The sequence below is a fragment of the Myotis nattereri genome, assembly GCF_964212035.1.
Source record: "Myotis nattereri genome assembly, chromosome: 3".
NCBI lineage: Eukaryota > Metazoa > Chordata > Mammalia > Chiroptera > Vespertilionidae > Myotis > Myotis nattereri.
Window position 1 is genome coordinate 57104962 of NC_138077.1, and position 25216 is coordinate 57130177.

Sequence of the window (25216 nt, forward strand, 5' to 3'; positions counted from 1 at the left end):
CGGTGGGGGTGGGGCTGGGGCTGGGGCTGGGGCTGGGGTGGTGTGGGAGCTGGGACTAAGAGTGGCCTGTGGTCTAGCAGAGAACATGGGAACGCACTGAAGCGAGAGCAGAGGCGTTGGGCCAGCGTGGGAGCTCAGCATTCAGGAGAAGACAGACAAGGCTTCTGGCCAGACGGGTTAGAGGGTCCGTGTGATATGCTTATCAGCGGGCAGCCCCTTGGGCCAAGCCAGGGCTGACTTTGAGTTCACTTCCCTCCACCAACTCAAATAATTTTTTCAAAGAAAGAAAGAAAGGAACTTGAATTGTAAAAAAGGAGGAGAAAGAGCCCAAGGACAAGAGGGGGCTGCTGGGCAGGGCGGCCAGGCCCTCCTTCTAGTCTCAGGGACTTTGCTGCCTCACCCTCTTGAAAATCCCTCACTCTTCCCCCAAAATCCAGCTGAGGAGCAGCTGCTGCTGAGATGAGGCACGCAGGCACCTCGTGCTTCCCGGTGCCTTGCTGCTGGAAGCTCTGAGGGGCCACAGACGGGAACGAAGGCTCAGATGCCCGCGCACCCAGGCTTGGCAGCCTGCTGGGGCCTCTGAGAAGCTTCGGTCTTTGCTTTCACTTCTGAGGGCAGAGGCTCCCGAATGCTTCTCGCCTCTCTGCTTTCAGGTGAAGGGTATGTGGACTCCCCAGTGAGGGCCTGTCATCTCCAGGCAAAGAGCCTGCTGAGGCCATGGGACAGAGGAGAGGAGCCCCCTCTCCAGCAAGGGTGGCCCCCATCTTTGGAGGCCTCTGCCCCTCCTGGGGAGAGCCCTGGGACTCCGCCCACAGGAAGCCTCACCCCTAGCCCTTGCCTGGCCCTCCAGGCCTGCGTGAGGTGGGCCGGCTGCCTGTGCACCGTGCCTGAGGCTCCAAACCAGAACCCCTCTGGGTCTGGTCATGTGTCACTTCTTTGGGAGATGCCCTGGGAAAGGCTCCCAGCACTGTTCCTGGTGCCACAAGACACTTGTCAATACCGACTGGTGTTCTTGTCCTCCCCACTCCCCTTCAGGCACTGAGATAGATTGGTTGGGGTTCTCAGTTTCTTGCTTTCACTATATCTGAACCTCGATAGGCGGTGGAAGAATAATTGCTTTGGTGACATTTTATATCATTGCCCTATTTAACTGATCATCCGTCCTTGAGAGTAGATGGTATCAACCCTATTTTATAGGAGACAAATCTGAGGCTGACTAAGGTGAGGTTACTGAGTCAACACCACTCATCTGATAAGTAACTGAGCTGGGACCTAAGCCCAGGTCTTCCCATGGATCCCGTGTTCTGACCCAGGATCCCATGTTCTCCCCCAACACCATGCTCTATCTCCTGGAGGGCATGCAGAGGCTCCTTCTTCCCTCCTCACCTCCCCCACCCGCATTCGCCCCCCTCCCCATTCCCCCGCTTGTGGAGGCGGCCACTATACTTCCTTCCGCCCTTGAGAACCCAGCCACTCTGTCTGCTCTGTCTCTTGTCTGGTGTTGGGCTCAGGCCCAGCTCTTGTCAGGACCACTGGCTCGGAACCGTCACTGGTTTGAAGTGGCCTTCCCATTTTCACACTCCCAGCCCCATCCTGCCTTCCCTCCCTCCTCATGTGCGCTCTGCGTGCTGTGCCTTCTCCCTTCTGCACCGGAGCAACTGGTGGGAAAGGAGTAGGAGTTGGATTCGGCTGCCACAGGAGGCTCAGATCTAGAAACCTCCGCCATTGGCAGGTATATTTGTTAGGGTACAGGCTGAGCCGCGTGACAAAGAGACGCCGAGGTACAGTGGCTTTACAAAGATGAGAGTTTATTCCTCTCTCAGGTTATAGTCCCACAGTGACCTGGCTTCAGTTCCCTGGGGTTCCACCCTCCCCCCACAAGGACATTATCCTCATCTGTACAGTCAAAGCTGAGTTTGGGGCTATCCATGTTCCAGCCCAGAAGAAAGTGAAACAAGGTGCTGGTCCAGGTAGGACAAGGGGCTTGTCTGAGGCTGCAAAGGGAGGAGACGTGGATGGTGCATGCATCTGCCTCGTTCACGCATCACATGACTGCACCTAGCAGCAAGGTTGGCTGAGCAACATTCGGCTATACTGTGTGTTGTTTTGGAAGAAGGGGAGAATGAGTTTAGGTCAGTGGTCGGCAAACTGCGGCTCGCGAACCACATGTGGCTCTTTGGCCCCCTGAGTGTGGCTCTTCCACAAAACACCGACTTCTGCGCATGGGCCACGAAGTGTCAATCGCACTGTACGTGCGCACCCGCACATGGTATTTTGTGGAAGAGCCACACTCAAGGGGCCAAAGAGCCGCATGTGGCTCGCGAGCCGTGGTTTGCTGGCCACGGGTTTAGGTGGACAACTGGCAGTCTCTGCTACAGCCTTTAGAAATATGTTTTAAATAAAAAGGTTTATCTCAGTGATCTCCTCTAAAGGCATGTGGTGAGAGGTGGTGGCATGGGAGTCTGCACAGTCCACCGGCTGGACCTCCAGTGAGACTGTGTTTCGGGGGGGGGGGCGGTGTGCAGGGAGGGTCAGGCTGCAAGTGCACATTGCAACCTGCTTCCCACTGGGTGATTTTATAGACTTGCTGCAGTAATGGTGGAGTTTAACGGCTCACTCCTAGGCACCCGGGCCATGTCTCCACTGGCCCTGGGGAAGACTCAACTCTAACTCCTCGTACCCAAGAGTTGGGCCTTTGGCCTTGGTGCCAGCCCTGGCCACCCTGCCTTCCTTTGTTAGCAGGACAGCAGGAGTGAGTAGACTGGGGCCAACTCCTGATTTTCCCTCTGAGAGGCTGAGTCACATCACAGAGAAGTCTCCCAGAGTCCCAGAGGGCAGGGCCCTTGAGAGGCAGCTGAGAGCCGTGGGACACCTCCTCCCATCTCACAGGGGACCCAGCGGACTTGCCGAGGTGGTCCAGCCTCTGAGGAGAAGGGCTGGCCCTGCTGTACGCCAGGTCCTTTGCTCTTCACGTAGCCTCTCCAGGAGCCTCATTCCCACCTTATCTCCTTTTTACTCATACGCCTGGGATTTCCTAGTGATGTCCTCAGGTCAGCCAGCCAGTAAGGGACTCATCAAGTTCCCAGAACTCCCAGTTCCCAACCCAACAGAGCTGTACACCCCACTCACGCAGACACATGGACTTGTCTCCTGGCTCATCTCTGAATGAAACCATCTGCAAGGCCCTGGTGGCCGTGGCAGTTTGTTGTACATTCATTTGTCCATCTTTCTTGGTTCCATATGTGTTTTGTTTAATTCTGACGCAGACCTTGGCTTTCCCGTGGATGGGTGTCCTGCACCCCCACCTCTCCCGCCTTTGCTTGATGCTCAGGGTCAGATGCAAAGGCTGCTGGGGGTCTGGGACTGACTTCGGATGTGAGCTGGGATATTCAAGGCCTGGAAAGTACCCTGCAGCCCTCAACTCCCTTGTCATCCACTCATTCATTTACGCGGCATTGCTTGGTGCTGCTGCGTGTCAGCCTCTGTCCCGGAGGATGAGGACGGGGTAGTGAGCAAAGGAGGCGTGGCCAGTCCCCGGGGGTGTCATCTCGTTCCCACCCCTCCAAGCCGATTGTGCCATTGCCAGCCCCATCCTGATTGCTCTCTACCTGGATGGTGTCTGCATCTGTGTCTTATTAGCAGGTGTCCTGAGCTCCATTCCAGAGATCAGGCCATTGAGGTTATGTGACCAGTCCAGAGTCACAAGGTGAGCGCCAGGGTCCCCTGACTCCCAGCACAGCGCCCCTTCCCACCTGCCTCTCTCTCCAGGCAGCCTCTGGAGTCCCAGAATCGGCCTTGTCCCGAGCCCCAGGGTGCCCGGGTCAGCCTGCCACACAGATAGACACGGCCCTTCCACAGCCCCTCCACGTGCTGTGCTCAAGTCCAAGTTAGCCAAGCGGCTTCCTGGCAGTTTCACTTTCTCTTTCAAGTTTCTTTTTTCCTTCCAAATTCAGCAGACCTAACATGGGCCCTGAGGTGAGGACTGGGGGAGGGTGGAGGCGGGGGTGGGTGAAGGGTAATGGGTGGGGCAGGCAGGAGGAAAGCCGCATTTCACCTGTGTAGGGGGAACCAGAACTCAGTGTTTGGTGGGGGGGGGGGGGGGGTTGGGGGTGCTTTTCCCTCCCCCTGAATCCGATTTCAGCATTTTGTCAGCCCCTTCCCTCCACCTACACAGCCCACATCATCCTCAGCTGTCACCACTGCTCACCTAGAACAATGGAAGCCTGTCTGAGGTTCTTGGAAGGGGGAGGAAGAAGCTGAGGGTGGGGAACTGCGCGAGGAGGGGGCTGGATAATTGTTCTCCAAGATGAGATTTTTGGAGGAGAGAAACTTCATTTGCACTCAGATTATAAATAAACGTGTAGCCCACAGAACTTCTTGCCAGGCCACACAGCAAACTCTCCCCTACCCTGGAGACCAGAGAACTGCCTGAGAAGCAGTTCCCGGGTGGGCCAGCCACCATCCTGCTTCCCTAGAAAGCCTCTCCGAGGTCCTCTCACTGAGCCAGCCTCTGTCACCCCGTCCCCTCCACCCCCACTGGTGTCCTTGGTTCATGTGGGACTGTATCAACATTTCCACTCTGCTTTGTCCGTGTGAGTCCTACACCTTGGAGGGGGGTGGGGGGGGTGGGGGGCGCGGACTGAGGGGGGGTATGTTGCCTGGCAGAGATCCTGAAGGACTCCAGCTTCCTCTGGGATTCCCCACGGATCCCCGTGGGTCAGACGGAAGACTTTTGTATGACTTCCAGGTGTGACCGGCGGTCTTAAAGGTACAGTTCATATGCGGCTAGGTTCAGCATTCCATTGCATTTCAGGAGAACAGGGCACAGAATGTTTGAAATCAGAGGTTTCTTGGAAAATTCTGCAAGTGGTGCCTCTGTTCCGAGTGGTATGCTCAGGACACTTGTCCTGCCCGAGCAGACAAAGACCCAGGACGTAGCCACTCCATGGACTGCCCCAGGGAGCAGAGACCTTGGCCATCACCTTGTGCCTTTCCGGTTTCATGGATGAGGAAGCTGAGGTCCACAGAGGAAAAGTGACTTGCCTAGAACCTAGTGCTAGTATTCCTTTCCAAATCCAAGACGAGAACGCAGCCCTAAGTCCCAGTCCTCTGTCTCTCTGTCCCGTGCTGCCGCCAGACAGTCTGTTATCGCTCGTGGTCTGTCCCTTATCCCTGTTTTAAAATTCATACACTTTCCCTAAACCCTGGGGTTTCATGGCATGCTCTCCAGACAGTCAGTCCTAAAATCTCAGCCTACTCCCTGAGCTCCCATCCGAGAACATCTCTTCCCTTGGGGTTCAAGCTCAGCCCCCAAACACTCCTGTCGCATGTCTGCCTCCACATTTCACGCTTCCAAAAGCCAGAGGGAGCAGCTGCTGTGGGTTGTACCATCCCAAGGGGCCTCTGAGCCCGCAGCTGATGAACCTGAGCCTTTGGGAAATGACTCCCTGGGGTCCATGAGGGAGGCCAGTGTCTCTGTGGCCCGAAGGTGGGGCTCTAGGTCACCTCATCAGTTGTCGAGCTTTCCAAAGCACCACTTTGATACTCTGCAGATCAGCCTGTGGTCTGTCCCTTGTCCACTGTCCCTTCTGCCTTGCCTCCCTAGGTCCTATAGCTGTGCTGTCCAGCAGCAATAGAATCACAGCAAGAGCCACCTACATAATTCTAACTCTCCCAGTAGCCAAAAAGGACAACAAAAACAAAATTGATGCTAACAATATATTTCCTTTCACCCTGTCTGGGCAGAACATCGTTTTGGCATGTAATTACTATAAAACACGACCTCACTCTCTGATGTGTGTTTTGCACTCACAGCTCGCCTCAGTTGAGACCAGCCACATTTCCAGTGCCCGCAGCCACGCGCGTGGCTAGTGGCTGCCCCGAGGTCGGCACTGCCCTGCGGTTCCCTGGAGTCCTGCTCTCCTTTCCCTGCAAGTCCTCCCTTCCCTCTGCCTTTGGATAAGTCAAGTTTGCCCGCCTTTCCCTCCGCTCTGTGCTGCGTCCATTCGAGCTGTAACCATGGTTGCCCCCAAGCATCCGGAGAGGCACCTCCACTCACGGTCCCCCTCACTGCCGTGTGTGACTGAGCCCCTTGCCGTTGGACTCCTCTTCTATCTAATCTCTCTCGGGGGCCACCTGTGGGGCCCCGACACTCTTTAGTTCATGTGTACCTTTTCAGCCTCTCCCACAGCACCTGACTGTTGGCTCTCCAACCCTTCCTTGAATTCTCCCTTTCATTTCGCTTTTTTGTTGTTGTTGTTAATACTCACCCAAGGATATTTTTCCGTTGATTTTTAGAGAGAGTAGAAGGGAAGGGGAGAGACAGAGGGAGGGAAACATCGATGTGAGAGAGACACATCCATTGGTTGCTTCCCACATGGGTCTCAACCAGGGCCAGGGATCGAGCCTGCAACCGAGGTCCATGCCCTTGACCAGGACCCTTCAGTCCGCAGGCCGACACTGTCCATTGAGCCAAACTGGCTAGGGCTCATTTAGCTTTTATGACACCGTGTGCCTTACTTGTTCCACTCAACCCAAAGCCAGCCCCTCCCTGGACTCCCTGTGTGGATTAAGACCAAAGCCCTTCCCTCCCCCCGAGACTCCCTCCCTCAGATGCCTGGCTGCGCCATCCCCAGCACTGCTCCCCTTCCCTTTGCAGGGCCCCCAGCCTTCCTCAGGCCCTGGTCCTTCTCATTGGTGGCATTTCCCCAGCTCTCCTTCGGTCTCTCCACCTCCGGCACCTTCCCCTTCGCTGCCTCCTTCCCGGCTGTCACATTAATCTTCCGAAGTGCAGCTCTGCTCACATTTCCTCGTTGAAAGCGTGCTGCACTGGGAGTCGCGATAACAAGGGAAGCATACCTACAGTGTAATGTTAAGTGGACAAAGCGGGCTACCACATTATATACACAGTAAGATCACAGCTTCATGAAAGCAATAAAACAAAAACAAAACAAAAAACAACCACCTCCAGGAGATTAAAAGAAATAGAAAAAGAAAGAAAAACACTGGTTGTCTTTGGGTGGTACATTGATTTTCCCCTCTATGATTTTGACATTTTCTCTAATGGATGCGTAGTTTATAAATTGAAAAATTAATGCACCTTTTATTCTTGGAAATGTAGTCTCCAAGAGATGTTAACGCCTCTTGGGTCACGTGCCAGCCCCTTTCCCTGACACGCCTGTTCTCCGTGATCCAGTCGTGTACCCCACCTCACCTCCGGCCAGTTCCCCGGCTCGCTCTGTTCCAGTGACGTTGACTTCCTGGTTCCCACCAGCAGCCTGGCACTCTCCTGCCTCCGCCCCTTGAGTCCTGTTCCTTCTGCTGCCTCAGTGCCCCTCTGCGCTGTAATGCAGGCTGCCAGGCAGCGCCCTCCAGGCGCTTCTCCATGAAGCCTTTCTAGTCCCTGCTGCCCAGACATGACTTCCTTTCTGGTTTGACTACTTTTCTCATTTGATTTATTCTGCGTGGTGTTGTAGGCATTTGAATTCTCATCTTATCTCTTCTGTGAGATAAGGAGCTCCTTCAGCCTGCCATGCTCAGAGTTAAGAACATATATATATATTTTAACACAAATGGATCATTTTTCTCCTTTGAGAGTAATACATATGAGAGAAGAGTTGAAAAGTATTCAATAATCTAAAGAAAAAAGTAAATACTTAAAAGCTCACCACCTAGACCTAGAGACATTCTGCCACTGATTTTACACAAACACACACACACACACACACACACACACACACACACACACACACGGCTACCTCTTTTACGTATATAAATATGTAGATTGGGATCACGCTGAATATGCAATGCCATAGTCTCTTTTCCTTCCACTTGACATTATATGTTGAAAATTTTCTCATGATATTAAATCTTCTTCAAATAAAACATTTTAAAGGCCTCAACATATTTCAGGGTGTTGAAGCCCCATAATTTATTCAGTTGTCCTCCAGTTGACATTTGGCTGTTCCTCATTTTAAACTTCTCTAATCATCCTTAGGTAGAAAGCCCCGCCCAGTCCACTGAGTTTCTGTAGCCAATTCCTGGGAGGGGCTGACCTGCTGGGTCAAAGGGGATGCCCATTTTCCAGGCTGTTTGTGTGTGTTGCTAAATTGCTTTCCAGAAGGGTTGTGCCAACTCTCACCCCCACTGATGGTGCGGGAGGTGACTCTTCTGTTGCATTCTTGCCAGCATTATTATCATCACGAAAAAAACTTTGCTAGTTTAATAGGCAGAATATTGTTTTCATTTCTATTTCATTGCTTACTAGTGAGGTTTCACATTTTTTCATATCACATGTTTGTAAGTTGTTTTTACTTCTTTGAAAAGCTTATTTATCTACATTATTTATTTCTTTAAAATTTCACATATTTCTTGTTAAATTATAAAATGCCTCAGGGTTGGGGTCTCCTAGTCCCCACCACAGTGCTCTACACTGGGCTCTCAATCAATGTTTGTCGAATGAGCTAAGAGGATACCCTGTTCAAGTAAGTACCATGATGTGAAAGCTGTTGTTTCTCTCATGGGAGCGTACACAAGGTCTGGGGTCTTCCTAATAAGTGACCACGATGACAGCGATGAAGTGTACACTGCGGTCATTTCTCTCTGAAGGCATAGCTGTTCAAGTTTCGGATTAAACTGTCTCACATGTTATTATCACTATTTGCTTTAAAATGTAAGGCAGTCAAAACGACAATGAGATGCCACTTCACTCCCAGTAGGATGGCCGTAATAAAAACAAACAAACAGGTTTTGGGGTGCATGTGGGAATCAGAACCCTGCTAAGTGGCTGGTTGGAATATAGGATGGTGCAGCCACTTGGGAAACAGTTCGGTTGTTCTTCAAAATGTCTAAGATAGAGCTACCGTATGATCCAGTGTCTTAGACCCTTCAGGCTGCTGTGACAAAATACTATAGGCTGGGCAGCTTAAACATTTATTTCTCACAGTTCTGTAAGGTCCAAGCTCAAGGTGCTCACAGATTCCGTGTCTGGTGAGGGCCCATTTCCTGGATTATAGGGGCATCTTCTCACGTGTCCTCACTTGGCGGGAGGGGAGTTAAAGAGCTCTGTGGGGTCTTCTATAAGGGTGCTAATCCCATTCCTGAGGGCTCCACCCTCATGACCCAGTCACCTCTCCAAAGCCCCACATCCTAAGGTCATTACATTGGAGGTTAGGATTATAACATATGAATAGGGGGAAGGGGACACATTCAGTCCTTAATGTCTATCAATTCTACTCCTAGGTATATACCCAAGAGAATTGAAAATATACATCAGTGCTCATAATAACAGCATTCACAATAGCCGAAAAGTAGACACAACCCAAATGTCCATAACTGATGAATGGATACACAAAATGAGGAATATCCATACTATGGAATATTATTTGGCCATGAAAAGGAATAAAGTACTGACACATGCTACAACAGAGATGAACCTTGAAAGTATTGTCGAAGTGAAAATAGTCACAGAAGGCTATCTATTATATGATTCCACTAATAAGAAATGGACAGAACAGGCAAATCCATCCAGACAGAAAGAAAATTAGTGGTTGACAGGAGCTGGTGGTTGGGGTGGAGGTGGAAAATGATTGGTGATTAATGATTGTGCAGTTTCTTTTTGGGATGTTGACAATGTTCTAGAATTAGCTAGTGGTGAAGGTTACATAACCTTGAGGATATGCTAAAAACGACTGAATCATATCAAAGAGTGAATTTTATGGTATATGAATTACATCTCAATTTTTAAAAAAATTAAGGGAAGCTCTACTGGAGTAAGGCATGGCCTCACGAGACAGGTGGTGGGCCTTTCTCACCTCTGCAGTGAGTCCCTAGGAGAGAGGGTGTGTGAGGCAGTGGCTGGGAGTGGGCCCCTAATCAGTGGCGTTATATGTGACCAGGATCTCTGAAGAGGCCTGGAGTACCTCGGGTGAGGGTGAAAGTTGAGTGTTTCCTTACTAAGCAGAATAAAACAGCCCTGCCGGTGTGCTCAGTGATTGAGCATCAACTTATAGACCAGAAGGTCACGGTTCGATTCCTGGTTGGGGCACCTGCCCAGGTTGCAGGCTCAGTCCCCAGTAGGGGATGTGCAGGAGACAGCCGATCGATTCTCACTCATCGTTTATATCTCTCTCCCTCTCTGAAATCAATAAAAAAAATTTTTTTAAAAATAAATAAGTAGAATAAAACAAAAGTGGACCTAAATTAAGTTGGGATAAATAACAACTTCCTGCAGTAGGGTAGGACCAGCTCTGAACTCAGAATGAGAATCTGAGATTCAGTTCTGCTGCTGCCTTGCTGTGTAACCTTGGACAGGGCTCCTACCTGGAGCCTCGGTTTCCTCATCAGCAAAACAGGGTGAAACCACCCAACTTACTCCCGAGGATTCGAGGAGGATGCAGTGAGATGTTACATGTGGAAGTGTTTTTGAAGACCGTGAGTTGCTGTACCCAACCCTTCCTGGACACTTTTCTTTCTTCGCGTTAGTCTATTTCCTAAAAAATGTACTAAGCAGGTGCTATTTGTTAATTTGCTAATGTTTCATGCTCTGATTTTAGTAACAGCACAATTGTACTAAATACATATCACACTTGTAGAATCCTATTGTAGATTGGTGTTTTCCAGAGGCAGGGAGCAGCCTGTGTAGTTGGGGTAGGAGATGGGCAGGGGAATGAGGCTCATGATGAGAACTGTAGAGCGTGACGCCAGCACAGGAGTTTGGGCTCTATCTTACTGGTCATGGGGAGTCATGGCTGGCTTTTGAGCAGGAAAGTGTTAGGATGTAAAAATATACGAGGATCTCTGGCAGAAGGTAACGAGCATAGAGGATCCGGGAGCAGGAGAGATGGATACGCCATGAGCAGCTAGATCCCAGCTGGACTGGAGAGGAGGGCTGCCATCCAGGCAGGACCTGGTAGGAATGAAGAGAGCAGAGAGCCCTGGCCTAGAACCGTGGAGGTAGACCAGCCATCTCCTCGAAACAGGACCTCATCTCAGAAGCCCCCGAGGAGAGATAACATGGCTTTGATCAACAAAATAGCATACAGCTGTCTTCGTTTTTTGTCAAGGAAAAATTTTAAAGAGATGTCACTATGATTTTTTTTAAAGTTAAAACTATGTAATATCTTTAAAAGCCAATTTGTACCTAATTGAGCATGGTACATCATGTGAGAAGAGGATGTAATTTAAGATGAACCTTCCTTGATCTATTTTCTTTTTTATCTTAATGGGATTCCACCGAGGTCTCTACCACCGCTGTGTAGAGAAGACGAATCTGGGCCAGGCGGAAGGACTCTTGACAGGTCGTCAGCCCCTTTTATTTGGGTCTCATTTAGTTGCTAGTTGTGTGTTTGTAAACAGAAAAAGGACTAGACCAGAAGGGGCTGTGCCTGCCTGCCATTAGGGCTGGGGTCCCCTCCCTTTCAATACTCAGAAGAGTGGGGAGCTGGTCCAGCCCTGTGGCCAGGTGGGTGGGTTTGGAAGATCAGATCCTAGCTTTGGCTTGCACTCACCTGAGGTGACTTCAACTCTGAAGTGAAGAGGGAGCGCTCCGCTGGATCTGTCTGTGCAGGAGCGCGGACAGTGGAAGGGGAGTAGGGAGGAGTGGGAGCTGGTTCGCCTTTAGTGTGCTGGGGCCCTGCCAACAGAAGGGGTTGCCAGCACTGGGGAGGCCAGGTGTGAAAAGGTAGGGATGCCAATTAAAATACGGTTGCCCAGTTAAATTTGAATTTCAGATTAACAACAAATAATTATTTAGTATAAGTATGCTCCAGTATCGCATGGGACATATAATACTATAAAAAAAAAATTAGTCTTTGTTTATCTGAAATTCAAATGTAACTGAACATCTTGTTCCCCTATCACAGCGGTTCTCAACCTGTGGGTCGCGACCCCTTTGGGGGTCGAACGACCCTTTCACAGGGGTCGCCTAAGACCGTCGGAAAACACATATATAATTACATATTGTTGCCGAAACCGGTTTGGCTCAGTGGATAGAGCGTCGGCCTGTGGACTGAAGGGTCCCAGGTTCGATTCCGGTCAAGGGCATGTACCTGGGTTGCAGGCATATCCCCAGTAGGAGATGTGCAGGAGGCAGCTGATCGATGTTTCTCTCTCATCGATGTTTCTAACTCTCTATCTCTCTCCCTTCCTCTCTGTAAAAAATCAATAAAATATATATATAAAAAAATTACATATTGTTTTTGTGATTAATAGCTATGCTTTAATTATGTTCAATTTGTAACAATGAAAATATATCCTGAGAAACTAAGATGGTGGCATAGATAAACACCGGGAAATTGCTGCCTCCCACAACAATTGAAAAATCTTCTAGGAACACAAAACGGACATCATCCAGAACTACAGGAAGGCTGGCTGAGTGTAAATTCTACAACTAGAAGGAAAGAAAAGCACACTGAGAGCCAGAGGAGCTGTGGAAGTAAAGTGCAGAGGTACGGGGGCTCGCGCACGCGGAAAGGGGCTGGCACCTGAGGACACGGCTGTCTTTTTGAATCCAGAGGGAGTCACAAGCTCCTGATGGCTCTGAACTCCGGTTCCGGGAAGTCTCTGGGGACCCAGGACTCATACGGGGAGAAACTGGACTGTCTGGCAGCGGGCGAACTTGAGGGCGGCTTTCCCTCAGAGGTGCTTGCAGCAATTACCGGGACACTGAGACGCGTGACTCCTTAGGGCAGGGCTAAGGATCTGCCATAGCTGCTTGCTCCGCCCTTTGATTCCTTGAGACCCCGCCCCACCCAGGCTGCAGCAGAGGCTTTTGCATATGAATGCCCCGGCCCTTTGAAACCTGAAAATTACCTAACTGCAGCCAGGCCAGACAGACTCAGAACTTCCAAGAGAAGGCCCAAGGCCCCACAGCGGCTTGCATTGCTTCACAGCTGAGCCTCATCAGGGCACCTCCAAACTCCAAAAAAGGAAGGGGAATCTGCAGTTCTCTTCGTAGCTCCTGCTGTGTAACCTCAGGCAGAGGCTAAATTAGCACCTCCTTAGATCCAAGAGTCACTGTACCCAGTGGTCAGAGGGGGACCATCCAGATCACAACTCCTCAGATCCATAAGGGACACACTCAGGGGGCAGACTCAGTGAGCACCAAAGCCCCACTGAAGCAAGTCTTGCCCCAGAAGGGTATCTCCAGCACAGAAGTTTTCCCACTGCAGACACAGCTGATTCTCACAGCCAATTGGCCTGGAGGTCAATTCCTCCCAGTGATACCTACAACAACCAAGGCATAACTACAACAAGACTGTGCACAAAGCCCACAAGGGGGTGCACCAAGAGTGTCCACCTCAGGTAATTGGGGAGGCTGAGACACTGGGCCCTACAGGACACCTAGCACACAAAGCCACTCTATTAACACAGGGAAGCAGCCAAAATGCGGAGACAAAGAAACAGGTCACAAATGGCAGAAATGGAGGAAAGCAAACGACTGGATATAGAGTTCAAGGCCACGTTTATAAGGTTTTTCAAGAATTTTATGGAAACCGCCGATAAATTTAGTGAGTCCCTCAATAAGTATAGTGAGACCCTGGAGGACATGAAAAAGGACCAACTAGAAATTAAGCATACACTGACTGAAATAAAGAATAATTTACAGAGATCCAACAGCAGACAAGAGGATCCCAAGAATCAAGTCAAAGATTTGAAATACAAAGAAACAAAAAATACCCAACCGAAAAAGAAAAAAGAAAAGAGATTCCAAAAATATGAGATAGTGTAAAGAGCCTCTGGGACAACTTCAAGCGTACCAACATCAGAATTATAGGGGTACCAGAAGAAGAGAGAGGGCAAGATATTGAAAACCTATTTGAAGAAATAATGACAGAAAACTTCCCCTACCTGGTGAAAGAAATAGACTTACAAGTCCAGGAAGCGCAGAGAACCCCAAACAAAAGGAATCCAAAGAGGACCACACCAAGACACATCATAATTAAAATGCCAAGAGCAAAAGACAAAGACAGAATCTTAAAAGCAGCAAGAGAAAGACAGTCAGTTACCTACAAGGGAGTACCCATACGACTGTCAGCTGATTTCTCAACAGAAACCATGCAGGCCAGAAGAGAGTGGCAAGAAATATTCAAAGTGATGAATAGCAAGAACCTGCAACCAAGATTACTTTATCCAGCAAAGCTATCATTCAGAATAGAAGGTCAGATAAAGAGCTTCACAGATAAGAAAAAGCTAAAGGAGTTCATCACCACCAAACCAGCATTATATGAAATGCTGAAAGGTATTCTTTAAGAAGAGGAAGAAGAAAAAGGAACTCTTACCATTTGCCACAGCATGGATGGAACTGGAGAGCGGATAAATACCACATGATCTCACTCATTTGTGGAATATAATGAACAACATAAACTGATGAACAAGGACTGATCCAGAGACGGAGAGGCATTGATTGGACTGTCGGGCCTTGGAGGGAAGGTAGGGGAGGGTGGGGGTAAGGGGTAAAGATCAACCAAAGGACTTACATGCAAGCATATAGGCCTAACCAATGGACACGGACAACGGGGGGGTGAGGGCATGAGGGGGGGGGGTAGAGGGTAACGTGGGGACAAGGACACATATGTAATATCTTAATCAATAAAAAATATATTAAAAAATAATAATAATAAATATTAAAAAATATATATCCTGCATATCAGATAGTTACATTACGATTCATAACAGTAGCAAAATTACAGTTGTGAAGTAGCAATGAAAATAATTGTATGGTTGGGGGTCACCACAACATGAGGAACTGTATTAAAGGGTCGCGGCATTAGGAAGGTTGAGAACCACTGCCCTATCACCAAGTCTAGCTCTCTGGGGGGATTCTGATGCCCTACCTCCTGGGCACCACCACCACCAGACACACCTGTGAACCACACTGTGAGGGGCCCGCTGGCATGTCCCAGAGCAGAAGCCATGAAAAATAGCCACTTGCAGGAGTATCTGCCCCAACTCATTTCTTTCTATTCCAGACCTGCTTGCTCATTCCTCAGTCCAATTTGCCTTGCCCCTTTCTCAGGATCAGCAGTAGCAAGCCTGTGGCAGTGGGCCGGTAGAGCCCCCTGAAAACTCAGAGAGAAGAGGCAGCAATGATGGCAGTGCCGGAGGCTTGCTGCTGGGGTTTGTTTCAGCCTTTGGGGAGGAGACGCTGCAGAAACCGAGCACTGTGACGCCTCTCGTGGCCAAATCAAACCCGCAGCCCGCAGGCAGCCAGAGATTGAGTTTCTGAAGTGCTGGGAGTTTAGAAATGCCAACCAGAGTGGTAAATATTCATCGGCATCTCCCCTGGGTTTCCACTCAGAGACTAGAATTCCAAACATTCCCCTCTAGTGGGGTTGCTCCTGGTGTGGTCCTGGGACCACCTGGACCCAAACCATCTGCAGGGCTTGTGCTAAAAGCAGATGCTGAGGCTACCGACTCCCAGAGCCGAGGCTTCTGTGTCGTCAGGTCTCCCGCTACCCCACGCAGGATAATGTAGGTATCTCTTCTTCTCACACATGTTCCATGTGATTAAATATATCTCGTGGGGTCGGCATAGGGAAAGCCCGCGAACCCTTAATGAGGCCCTTTCCACCTGCTGTTGTGAATGATCCCTGTGATGAGTTACTAATTAAGTCTTTTACACAGGACAGGGTTTGTAGTTTTACTGTGTCTGCCTCATGGGGCATAGGAAGGGGGTCAGGAATTGATCATTGATTTTAGTGGGGAAGAGAGCTGGTCAGATTTTGGACCCTGTGCCCAAGGTGTGAGATCATTTTTAAGCTACAAACGCCTTCTAGAAGGCTGTAAGCAGAGCTCCATCAGATGTCCCGGTGCCTGCTCCCCATTCACAGCATTAGTTATCTGCACAGGGGCCTTAGCGTCTCTTAGAATTCCATGCACAGATTCCTGCTTTTTGGTGGGTGGCGTGTGTGTGTGTGTGTGTGTGTGTGTGTGTGTGTGTGTGGTTGACACCTTAATTTCTTACTTTTTCACTCTCAGGTCCAATTTGCTGAAATCACCCTTCCCAACGTCCTTGCCAAGACCCCTCTCCTTGCTCAGCCCGTTTTGTGCTGAGGGAATGAGAGAGAGGAGCACTGAGGCAAACATACTAAGCTGAGCAAAGCCATTTGGATCCCTCTTGGGTTACAGCGCATCATTTTACCCGGATTCTCACTGTCTGTTGCTGTTGGCCTTCTGGCTGTAGGAGGAGTCAGATTACAGCAGGAGAGGCCTGGAGGATTAGTGCCAAGATGCTGCAGCGGCCAGTTGATAATTACCTTGGGGGTCATGTCTCAAAATAGACTCTGGCCCCTCTTTCTGACCTTAGAGAGAGGAAAGACTGCCCTTTCTCTGTCCGGCTGATTCCTCACATTCTCTCTCTTAGTCCCTCCTGGATCTTACTCCTGGGTTTGTTTTTTTTTTTGTTGTTGTTGTTGTTTTTTTAATTATTAAAGTATAATTGACATATAGTAGGATCCACCCTCTCTGGTATACAGTTCTGTGGGTTTGACAAAGGCATGAAGATGTGACACCACCAATACAACCAAGATATGGAACAGCTTCATTGCCCAGAAAGACTTCCTCCTGCTGCCCCTTTAGTCATCCTCTCCCCCTGCCAACGACTGATATGTCTTCAGTCTGAAGGTTTGCCTTTCCCAGAATGCAAAGTGAATGGAGTCATACTGTACGGAGCCTTCTGAGCGTGGCTTCTTTCACTCAGCATAGTGCATTTGAGACTCGTCCATGATGTATGTCAGCAACTTTCAACCTTTTTCATCTCGCGGCACACGTAAACAAATTACTAAAATTCTGCAGCACACCAAAACATAGATTTCTTGCCGATCTGACAAAAAAATAGGTATAATTTTCATTCATTCATACTGTATGTTGTCATTTTTTCATTTAACAATCTAAGGGGAAAAAGGTCCATGCCCCTGACTAGTCAGGTATTGCATGTTGTAAAAATTCTTGCGGCACCCAGCCAGTGTGGCTCAGTGGTGCAGCATTGACCCATGAACCAGGTCAGGGCACAAGCCTGGGTTGTGGGCTCATTCCCCAGTAGGGGGCATGCAGGAAGCAGCCGATCAGTGATTTTCTCTCATCATTGATGTTTCTATCTCTCTCTCCCTCTCCCTTCCATTCTGAAATCAATTAAAAAACGAACAAACAGGTATGATAGTCACTTAAAAAAATTTCTTGCTGCACACCAGTTAAAAATCATGGATGTATGCTATTACTAGGTTGTTCCATTTTATAAACATTCCTGCACAGATTTTTGTGTGAACATAACTTTTCATTTTGGCAAGTACCTAGGAGTGATGTTGCTGGTCCTATGGCAAGTGTATGTGAAACTTTATGAGAAATCAACACTGTTTTCCAAAGAAGCTGGACCATTCTTCATTCCTTCTAGCAAGGTGTGACAGTTCAAATTCCTCCAGTAACAGTATTGGCAGTTCTTAGTTCTTTTAATTTGTAAATTTTACTTTACTTTAGCCTTTCTAATAGTGTTGAGTAGTATCTCATTGTTTTTCCATTTCCCTGATAGCTCATGATTTTTGAGCATCTTCCGATGTGCTTATTTGTCATCCTTCTGTCTTCTTTGGTGAATTGTCTACTCACATCTTTTGCTCTTTTAAAAAGTGGGTTGTTTGTTTTCTTATTGTTGACTTTTGGGAGTTCTTTATGAAGTCTAGGCACAAATCTTTTTTTAAAAATCAAATATATGATTTAGAAGTAATTTCTCCAATCTGTGGCTCATCTTTTCATTATCTTAACAGTGCCTTTTGAAGGCAAATGTTCTTCATTTTGATGAAGTCTAATTTATCAGTTTCTCTCCTTTCATGGATCATGATTTTGCTGTTATACATAAAAATTTTTTTTTGCCTAACTCAAAGTCTTATATTTTTTCAGGAAGTTTAATAGTTTCAGGTTTTACATTTAGGCCTATGAACCATTAGGTAGGAAATTTTTGCATATTTTGTGAGACTTGAGTTGATCATATGGATATCCAATTGTTCTGGCACCATATATTGAAAAGATTATCCTTTCTCCATTAGTTGCCTTTATATACTTGTCAAAAAAAAAGGTGGAATATATGATATGCAGATAATTCAATTCTGTTGTTGTCTTTTTACTTTCCTTAAAAAAACTTTTTTTTTAAGTTTTTCAATTAGAGCTTGCATTCAGTATTATTTTGTTATTAGTTTCAGGTGTACAGCATAGTGATTAGACAAAATGTTCCCCCCAATATTTCCAGTATCCTCTGGGCACCATACACAGTTATTACAATATTATTGACTATATTCCCTATGCTGTACTTTACATCCCCATGACTATTTTGTAACTACCAATATGTACTTCTCAATCCCTTCACCTTTTTTACCCAGTCCCCCACACCTCCTCCTCTCCGGCAACCATCAGTCTGTTCCTTGTATCTGTGAGTCTGTTTCTGTTTGTTCATTTATATTGTTCATTAGATTCCACATATAAGTGAAATCATATGGATTTGTCTTCCTCTGACTGGCTTATTTCACTTAGCATAATGCTCTCCATTCATACTGTCACAAAAGTAAGGTTTTCTTCTATTTTTATGGCCGAGTAATATTCCATTGTGTAAATGTACCACAGCTTTTTTATCCACTCAACCTATTGATGGGCACTTGGGCAGCTTCCAGTCTTAGTTATTGTAAATAACACTGCAATGAACATAAGGGTGCATATATTCTTTTGAACTATCATAAAAAATATTGCTAAGAGAAATGTCAGAGATTTTACTGCCTGTGTTTTCTTCTAGGAGTTTTATGCTTTCAAGTTTTACATTTAAAACTTTAATCCATTTTGAGTTTATTTTTTTATATCTTGTATATAATGTAAGATGGTGGTCTAGTTTCTTTTTTTTCCTCTGAATGTATCTGTCCAATCTACCCAACACCATTTATTGATAAGACTGTCTTTACCCCATTGTACATACTGGGGGGAAAGTAGGTTTACTAGTACAGTTGTCCAAATGGAAAAATAGTACAATAATCAATAAATAATAAAACAAGAATAGGACTGTGTTTTGCATAGTCACAGCTGTAAACCTGCTTTTCCCCCACCCTATATGTCTTGCCACCTTTGTCAAATATTAATTGACAATATACTAGTAAGTGTGGGTTTGTTTCTGGGCTCTCTATTCTGTGCCATTGGTCTCTCTCTCTATTTTTATGCCAGTGCCATGCTGTTTTGATTGCTATAGCTTTGTAGTACAGTTTGATTATCAGGTAGCATGATACCTTCAACTTTGTTCTTCTTTCTTAAGATTGCTGTGGCTACTGGGTGTCTTTTGTGGTTTCATAAAGATTTTTGGATTAGTATTTGATCTAGTTCTGTGAAATACGCTGTTGATATTCTGATAGGAATTATGTTGAATCTATAGATTGCTTTGGGGTAGTATAGATATTTTAATGGTGTTGATTCTTTCTATCCATGAGCACTACATAATGCTGCCATTTGTTTCATTTTCTTACTTCAATACTTACAATTTTTCAAGTACAGGGCTTTTACCTCCTTGGTGAAATTTATTCCCAGATTTTGTAGTTTTATTTTTTTTTTAGGACGCAATTGTAAATGGGGTTGTTTTCTTGGTTTCTCTTTTTGATAGTTCATTATTGGTGTATAAAAATGCAACCAATTTCTGAATATTTATTCTGTATCCTGCTACTTCACTGAGTTCATTTATCAGTTCTGGTAGATTTTTGGTGGAGTCTTCAGGGTTTTCTATATACGGTAGCATGTCATCTGCAAATAACGACAGTGTCAGTTCTTCCTTCCCAGTGCGGGTGCCTTTTATTTCTTCCTGCCTGAGTGCTGTGGCTGGTTCCAGTACTATGCTCAGTAAGAGTGGTGGAAGTGGGCCTCCCGTCCTGTTCCTGATTTTAAGGGAAATGCTTTTATTTTTCCCCTATTATATCTCACTCCTGTTTTTGTCACCTGGCACCTTCCTCTCTCCTTTCAAAAGATGTCTCCTAACTAGAGCGTTCTTTGGAATTCCCTGTCACCTGTATCTTCAGCCTGCACCTCCTCATCTCACTTTCTCTTAGCCCTCCCTCAGTGGTCCCTGGTGACTACTAGAGGCGTGTCACAGCATGGGTGAATGCTGCAGACAAGACCTCTTTCCTGGGCTGTCTCCTCCCTGGTCTGAGGGTCTCTTCCTGGGTACCCTCTCCAGGGAGGCCCTTTCCCATGCATGTCAGCCTCCCCAAACATATCTCTAACCCAGGCCCAGTGGGCCCCAGGCCTGCCCAGAGGTCTCTCAGTACCCCGCATTCCCTCTCGCTCTGGTATGAGTCAGTTTATGCTTCCTATTGCCGGTCCTTCATTCCCAGTCTTGACTACTTATCTCCTCGTTTAGATTGTCAGCTTCTGTGGAGCAGGGGTCTTCTTTCCTGTGGTGAATAGACTGGGTTTTCTGCCACATGTTTACGTAAAATGATAATGATAGGATTCTAGGGTGGATGGGGTTTGGGGTGGGTTGTGGGGGCTGTGAGTCATCAGCAGAGTTGGTAGAGCTGATAATCTGAGTTTGCCCCTTCCCTGACGGTACCTGGGAGGTATCTTTTGGCCAGAAAACCAGAATTTACTGTGCAGCCGAGGAGAGAGCAAGACTTCGAGATGGGAAGGAGACAGTCCCCTCCTGTTCATGGACTGGGGCAGATGCGTTCCAGAATGTCTCAGGGAGAGATGGCCCCGCATCCAGCATGGAGTCCACGTGGCCTCCAGGCCTGGGCTGGCTGAGGACCCCGCATGGTCTGGACCACCTCAGAGCCGGGGTGGGGGAAAGCCTCAGGCACAACACAGCCCTGAGTCAAAGCGGGACCTCTGTCCTAGAGACAAAGCGGCCCCTGGGAGAAGAGTGAGCGGGCGGCCTGCTGGGTCACTGTCAGGCGGCTGGTGCCCAGAGGAAGGCTTTTGAGGTCGAAATGGACAAGAGGACTAGGGGCCACAGTGCAGGGGGCAGGGCCGGCCTGGGCTCCCCTCTGCAGTTGAGTCTGACATTCAGTTTTCGAGGCCTAGAAGCCCGAGCGTTTGTGTGGCCTGTGTGGCCCGAGGAGAGGGCAGGACCAGGATAGCTTACCCAGATACCCCGGGACTGAACCTGCCAAAAGAAATCTTGCCTAAACAGCACCTTTGTCGGTATCTAAAACGTACCATGTCAACTTGCTCTTGTGGCTTGTGTTGTGTTTTGTTTCCCCGTAGCTTTTCAGTCAATAATCTTTTCAGAAGAATTCCAACCTTGTCCCTGTGACCCGAGGGGCAGTGGTATTTTTCCACAGGCACATCCCAGTCAGCACGGAGAAGGGCATCGGTGAGGGGCAGGGGGTGGTGGGGGGTGTTCGCCAGCTGGTGTGGTGGGGTGCCGGGGGTGGGGGGGCCTTGGTGCTGGTGCAGAGGAAGAATGGAAGCCCAAGGAGAGGACATGAGACCCCCTGTGGGCCCTGATCGCCAGGGACCTTTTCCTTCTCTCGTTAGCACGGTGCTGGGAGCTCACGGTGAGCGTCAGTACTTGTTTCATTGCCGCTGATCCCTGGGGAGTAATGAGCTAGGGCTTCTCTGCAAAAGGGCAGCCCTTTGTTCATGCTGGACGCTATCACACTTTCCAAAACTGACGTCCCGCCACCCTCATGGAGCCTTCCTTGCAGGCTCCTGCACCCCCAGCACACACCCAGGCAGTCACAGAATCCCCAGTGCACCTAACCTTTCCACCTTTGGTACTATGGACACGTTTAGCGTGCTCGGTGTCCCTAGGGCCGTACGCCATCACAGGCTGTGGGCTCTGAGGACATCAGAGAGTCCGACCAACAAAGCCTGGCCGCTCCCAGGTTCCTTGGCATCTGTCTGCTGGCATTTGAGTGTGTGTTTGCTAAGATGGGGCCTGGGAGCCGCGTGCTCTGGGGCTGGAAGGGTCAGGGCTGGGGCTCCAATGACTGGTGTCGGCTCCAGGCCTGAGCACGGTGTCCTTCCTCATCTCTCCCTCTGCAGCTCGTCTCCAATGTCCTCATTTTCTCCTGTACCAACATCGTGGGCGTCTGCACCCACTACCCGGCCGAGGTCTCCCAGAGACAAGCCTTCCAGGAGACCCGGGAGTGCATCCAGGCGCGACTCCACTCTCAGCGGGAGAACCAGCAGCAGGTGAGAGAGCGCCTGCCTCTGCACAGCTGGCAGGGAGCAGACTCCAGACTGACCTCCCCATCAGCTGGGCTCCAACAGCTGCCCATCCCCACCTCCCTGGGTGGGGGCCCAGCCCGGGAATGTTTCTCCTGGAGGGCGCCCACATTCCTGGCTCTGTGGGAATGCTCTAGGAGAGCCTGAAGGAAGGGCTCTACCCCGTGCTGGCCCACTGCCTCTTCAGCCCCCCTGGGATTTTGCAAATAAGCTGGGCAGCCCAGGTCTGGCAGCAGAGAGGCACCTCCCCTTCCCCTCCCCTTCCCCAGAGGCTGATGAGGTGGATTGTGAGAGTGTCAGCATTCCGTGGCCGGCAGGGAGTGCGTGCTGTGGGCCCTGAGTGCACAGCAGTTTTACCGCAACGTGAGGGACTGTCTGGCTGTATCCTAGGGGAGTTTCAGGAATACAGGCTGGTGACATCCAGACAGCTGAGCAAGGGGAGAAAGCTCCGAGGTGTCTCCACAGCCCCGCCCCCTCCTCTTTCACCACTTGTGTCAGCCTCCCTCCAGCCTGTGTCTCATCTAGCCAGGTCCCAGCTCCTGCTGTCTAGGGGAGACCAGCCTTGCTCCATGTACTCCCGGCCCGGTCAGGCTCCTGGTCCTGCCTCTTGAAGGAAATTTGGGCCTGGCAGTGTCCCTGAGAGGTCCCACTGTCTCCTTGACAAGCGTACCTCACCTCTGCACCCCCCTCACTCCCAAGCCCCAGCATGCCTCACATCCCCCTCTCTCGCCTCAGGTCCCGGCCCAGCACCTCTCTTCTGGAGCAGGACACCATCCTCTTTCCACATCAGGGACTGTCCCTCTTACTTCTGCACCTGCCCTTCTCCAGTAAAATCTGCACTTTACAGCTCACGTAGTTTACTTGCTCTGGCCCTGGCCAGGCCGGGCATTCCAGCAAATCCACAGGGACCTGGGGGAGAAAATAGGTTTGCAGCACCATATTCCAGCCAAGCTTCCGGGGCGGGGAGGTGTGGTGTGCTTCGTGGGGACAGGCGCTCCTCACGCAGCAGATCTCGGTCTCGCCTGCGGCAGAAAGGGTGACTCTCCCAGGCGCTGCATGGCCAGGGGACTTGGCGTGATTCCCCGACCGCCTCCTGCCCACTCCTGACCCTCCGCCTCTGAAGACGTCATCAGCAGAGTTGATGACTACATGATTTGAACCTACACAATTTGTAGCACACATTCTCCCAGCCATCCGATATTTTCACCGACTCATCCTTTAGTTCGTGTTTCTGTCACCAGTGACAGTTCGCTGCGAGTTCGGCAAATGCGAGATGGCCTTCGGTGGCCATGCTCACGGACGCCTGGAGAGACCAGGCCAACCACAGGGAGCAGCATCCCTCACCAGTGGCCCCGTGTTTGGCTGGGGGCCGTGGAGGGGACCAGGACACAGCTCCATCCCAGGGAGGTGTCTCATTGCTCACACTGAAGGGAAACAGGTTCATAGGTCATTGAAATGCAGAGTGAGCAGGGCTCTAAGGAAGGCCCAGGTGGGGAGGGGATGCTGACAGCTCAAACCAGGACCCCATCCTGGGGAGGCAGTGAGCCTGTGTGTGTGAGGATGGTCAGTCTAGCTGAGGGGCTGTGTGCAAAAGCCACCAGAAGCTTGGTTTCCTCTCTCTGGAGCAGAGTGCAGATTTCCATTCAGGGGTTGCTGGGAGGGGAGCACAGGGGTGGGAGGGAGACAGGAGCCAGATCCTGGAGACCTTGAGGCCAGGTTGGGGCGTGGGCTGATTCTGCAAGCTTCCAGCGGCATAGGAGGGTTTTATTTGGGCCAGCGATATGGTCAGGTGTGTGTTTTAGGAAGATCACTCGCTGGCTTACAGTGGAGGATAGATCAAAGGTGGCAAGCTTTGAGACAGAGCATCCAGTGTGGGCGGAGGCCACCTGTCATCCAGACTGGACCTGAAGGAGGCCTAGACCTGCTAGAGGCCGACCAGCAGGAGGCCTAAGCCTGCTAGAGGCCGACCAGCAGGGGGCCTAAGCCTGCTAGAGGCCGACCAGCAGGGGGCCTAAGCCTGCTAGAGGCCGACCAGCAGGGGGCCTAAGCCTGCTAGAGGCCGACCAGCAGGGGGCCTAAGCCTGCTAGAGGCCGACCAGCAGGGGGCCTAAGCCTGCTAGAGGCCGACCAGCAGGAGGCCTAAGCCTGCTAGAGGCCGACCAGCAGGAGGCCAAGACCTGCTAGAGGCCGAGGCAGGGGTGGGGAGAGGTGCTTGGAAGGAGAAGGACGGCAGCCAGGTCTGGGCGGGTGGGAGTGTGTCAGGGCAGGCAAGGTGGCGGGTGGAGTGGAAAATAGGAGTGGGCTCAGTGAGTCCAGAAGAATCCACACTTGATGTGTCTGGTGGAGCCCAGGGGAGCTTTGGAGTTTGGAGCAGGAGCGTGACATGAGAAGGGACGTGTACTGGAGAGGCGGCCGCACAGGGCTGAGGAGTGGCTGTCTGGCAGGCGGCGTGAGAATCCCACCGTCGGGTGAGAACTGCATGTGGATGGTGGAGGTGGATGCAGAACAGACAGAACAAGTCCAGGAGCTTGTGTCCAAACCAGTAGGACCTGGTCAGTCTATGAGTTCTGAGAAGTAAGAGCAGTTACATACATGGGCAGGGTCTTGGCCTTTGGGGATCAGAAGAATGGGGGTGTCATGGGCATGGCAGGGGACTTGAAATGAGGAGGCACTCAGGAACGAAAAACCACGGAAGGCGAGTGTGGTCTAGGGCATGAGGTCAAGTGACCAGACATCGGGTGGGCAGCTGGAGACTCTGGAGCCTTGGATGGGAGATAGGGGGTGAGAGGGGCCCACAGAGGTGCTGGAGGAAGCCTCACCCCCAGAGGGCAGGAGTGAGCAGATGTTGGTAATTTTCACCTGGGGCCAGGGGGCGGGGGCGGGGCCCGAAGAGTCTCAGGACCACTCGCGGGGTGGGGAAGCCAGTGAAGGACAGCAGGGTGGAGGCTGCAAGGCTCCTGATGGGAGAATTCCAAGAGCGAGCCTGGCATGGGCAGTGGGCAGTGGGCAGTGGGCAGTGGAGAGAGCAGGCAGA

General features: G+C 49.8%; 1 protein-coding gene across 2 annotated transcripts in view; it reads left to right on the forward strand.

The window, feature by feature from the left end:
• Positions 1-25216, forward strand: part of ADCY5 (adenylate cyclase 5) — a gene marked incomplete at its 5' end in the record, with an annotated part of 154403 nt that overhangs the window by 69649 nt on the left and 59538 nt on the right. For both annotated transcript variants that reach the window (XM_081085430.1, XM_081085431.1), the window contains one exon: positions 22000-22149. In XM_081085430.1, coding sequence (XP_080941556.1) covers positions 22000-22149 — 150 coding nt within the window. The remainder of the gene's footprint in view (positions 1-21999; positions 22150-25216) is intronic.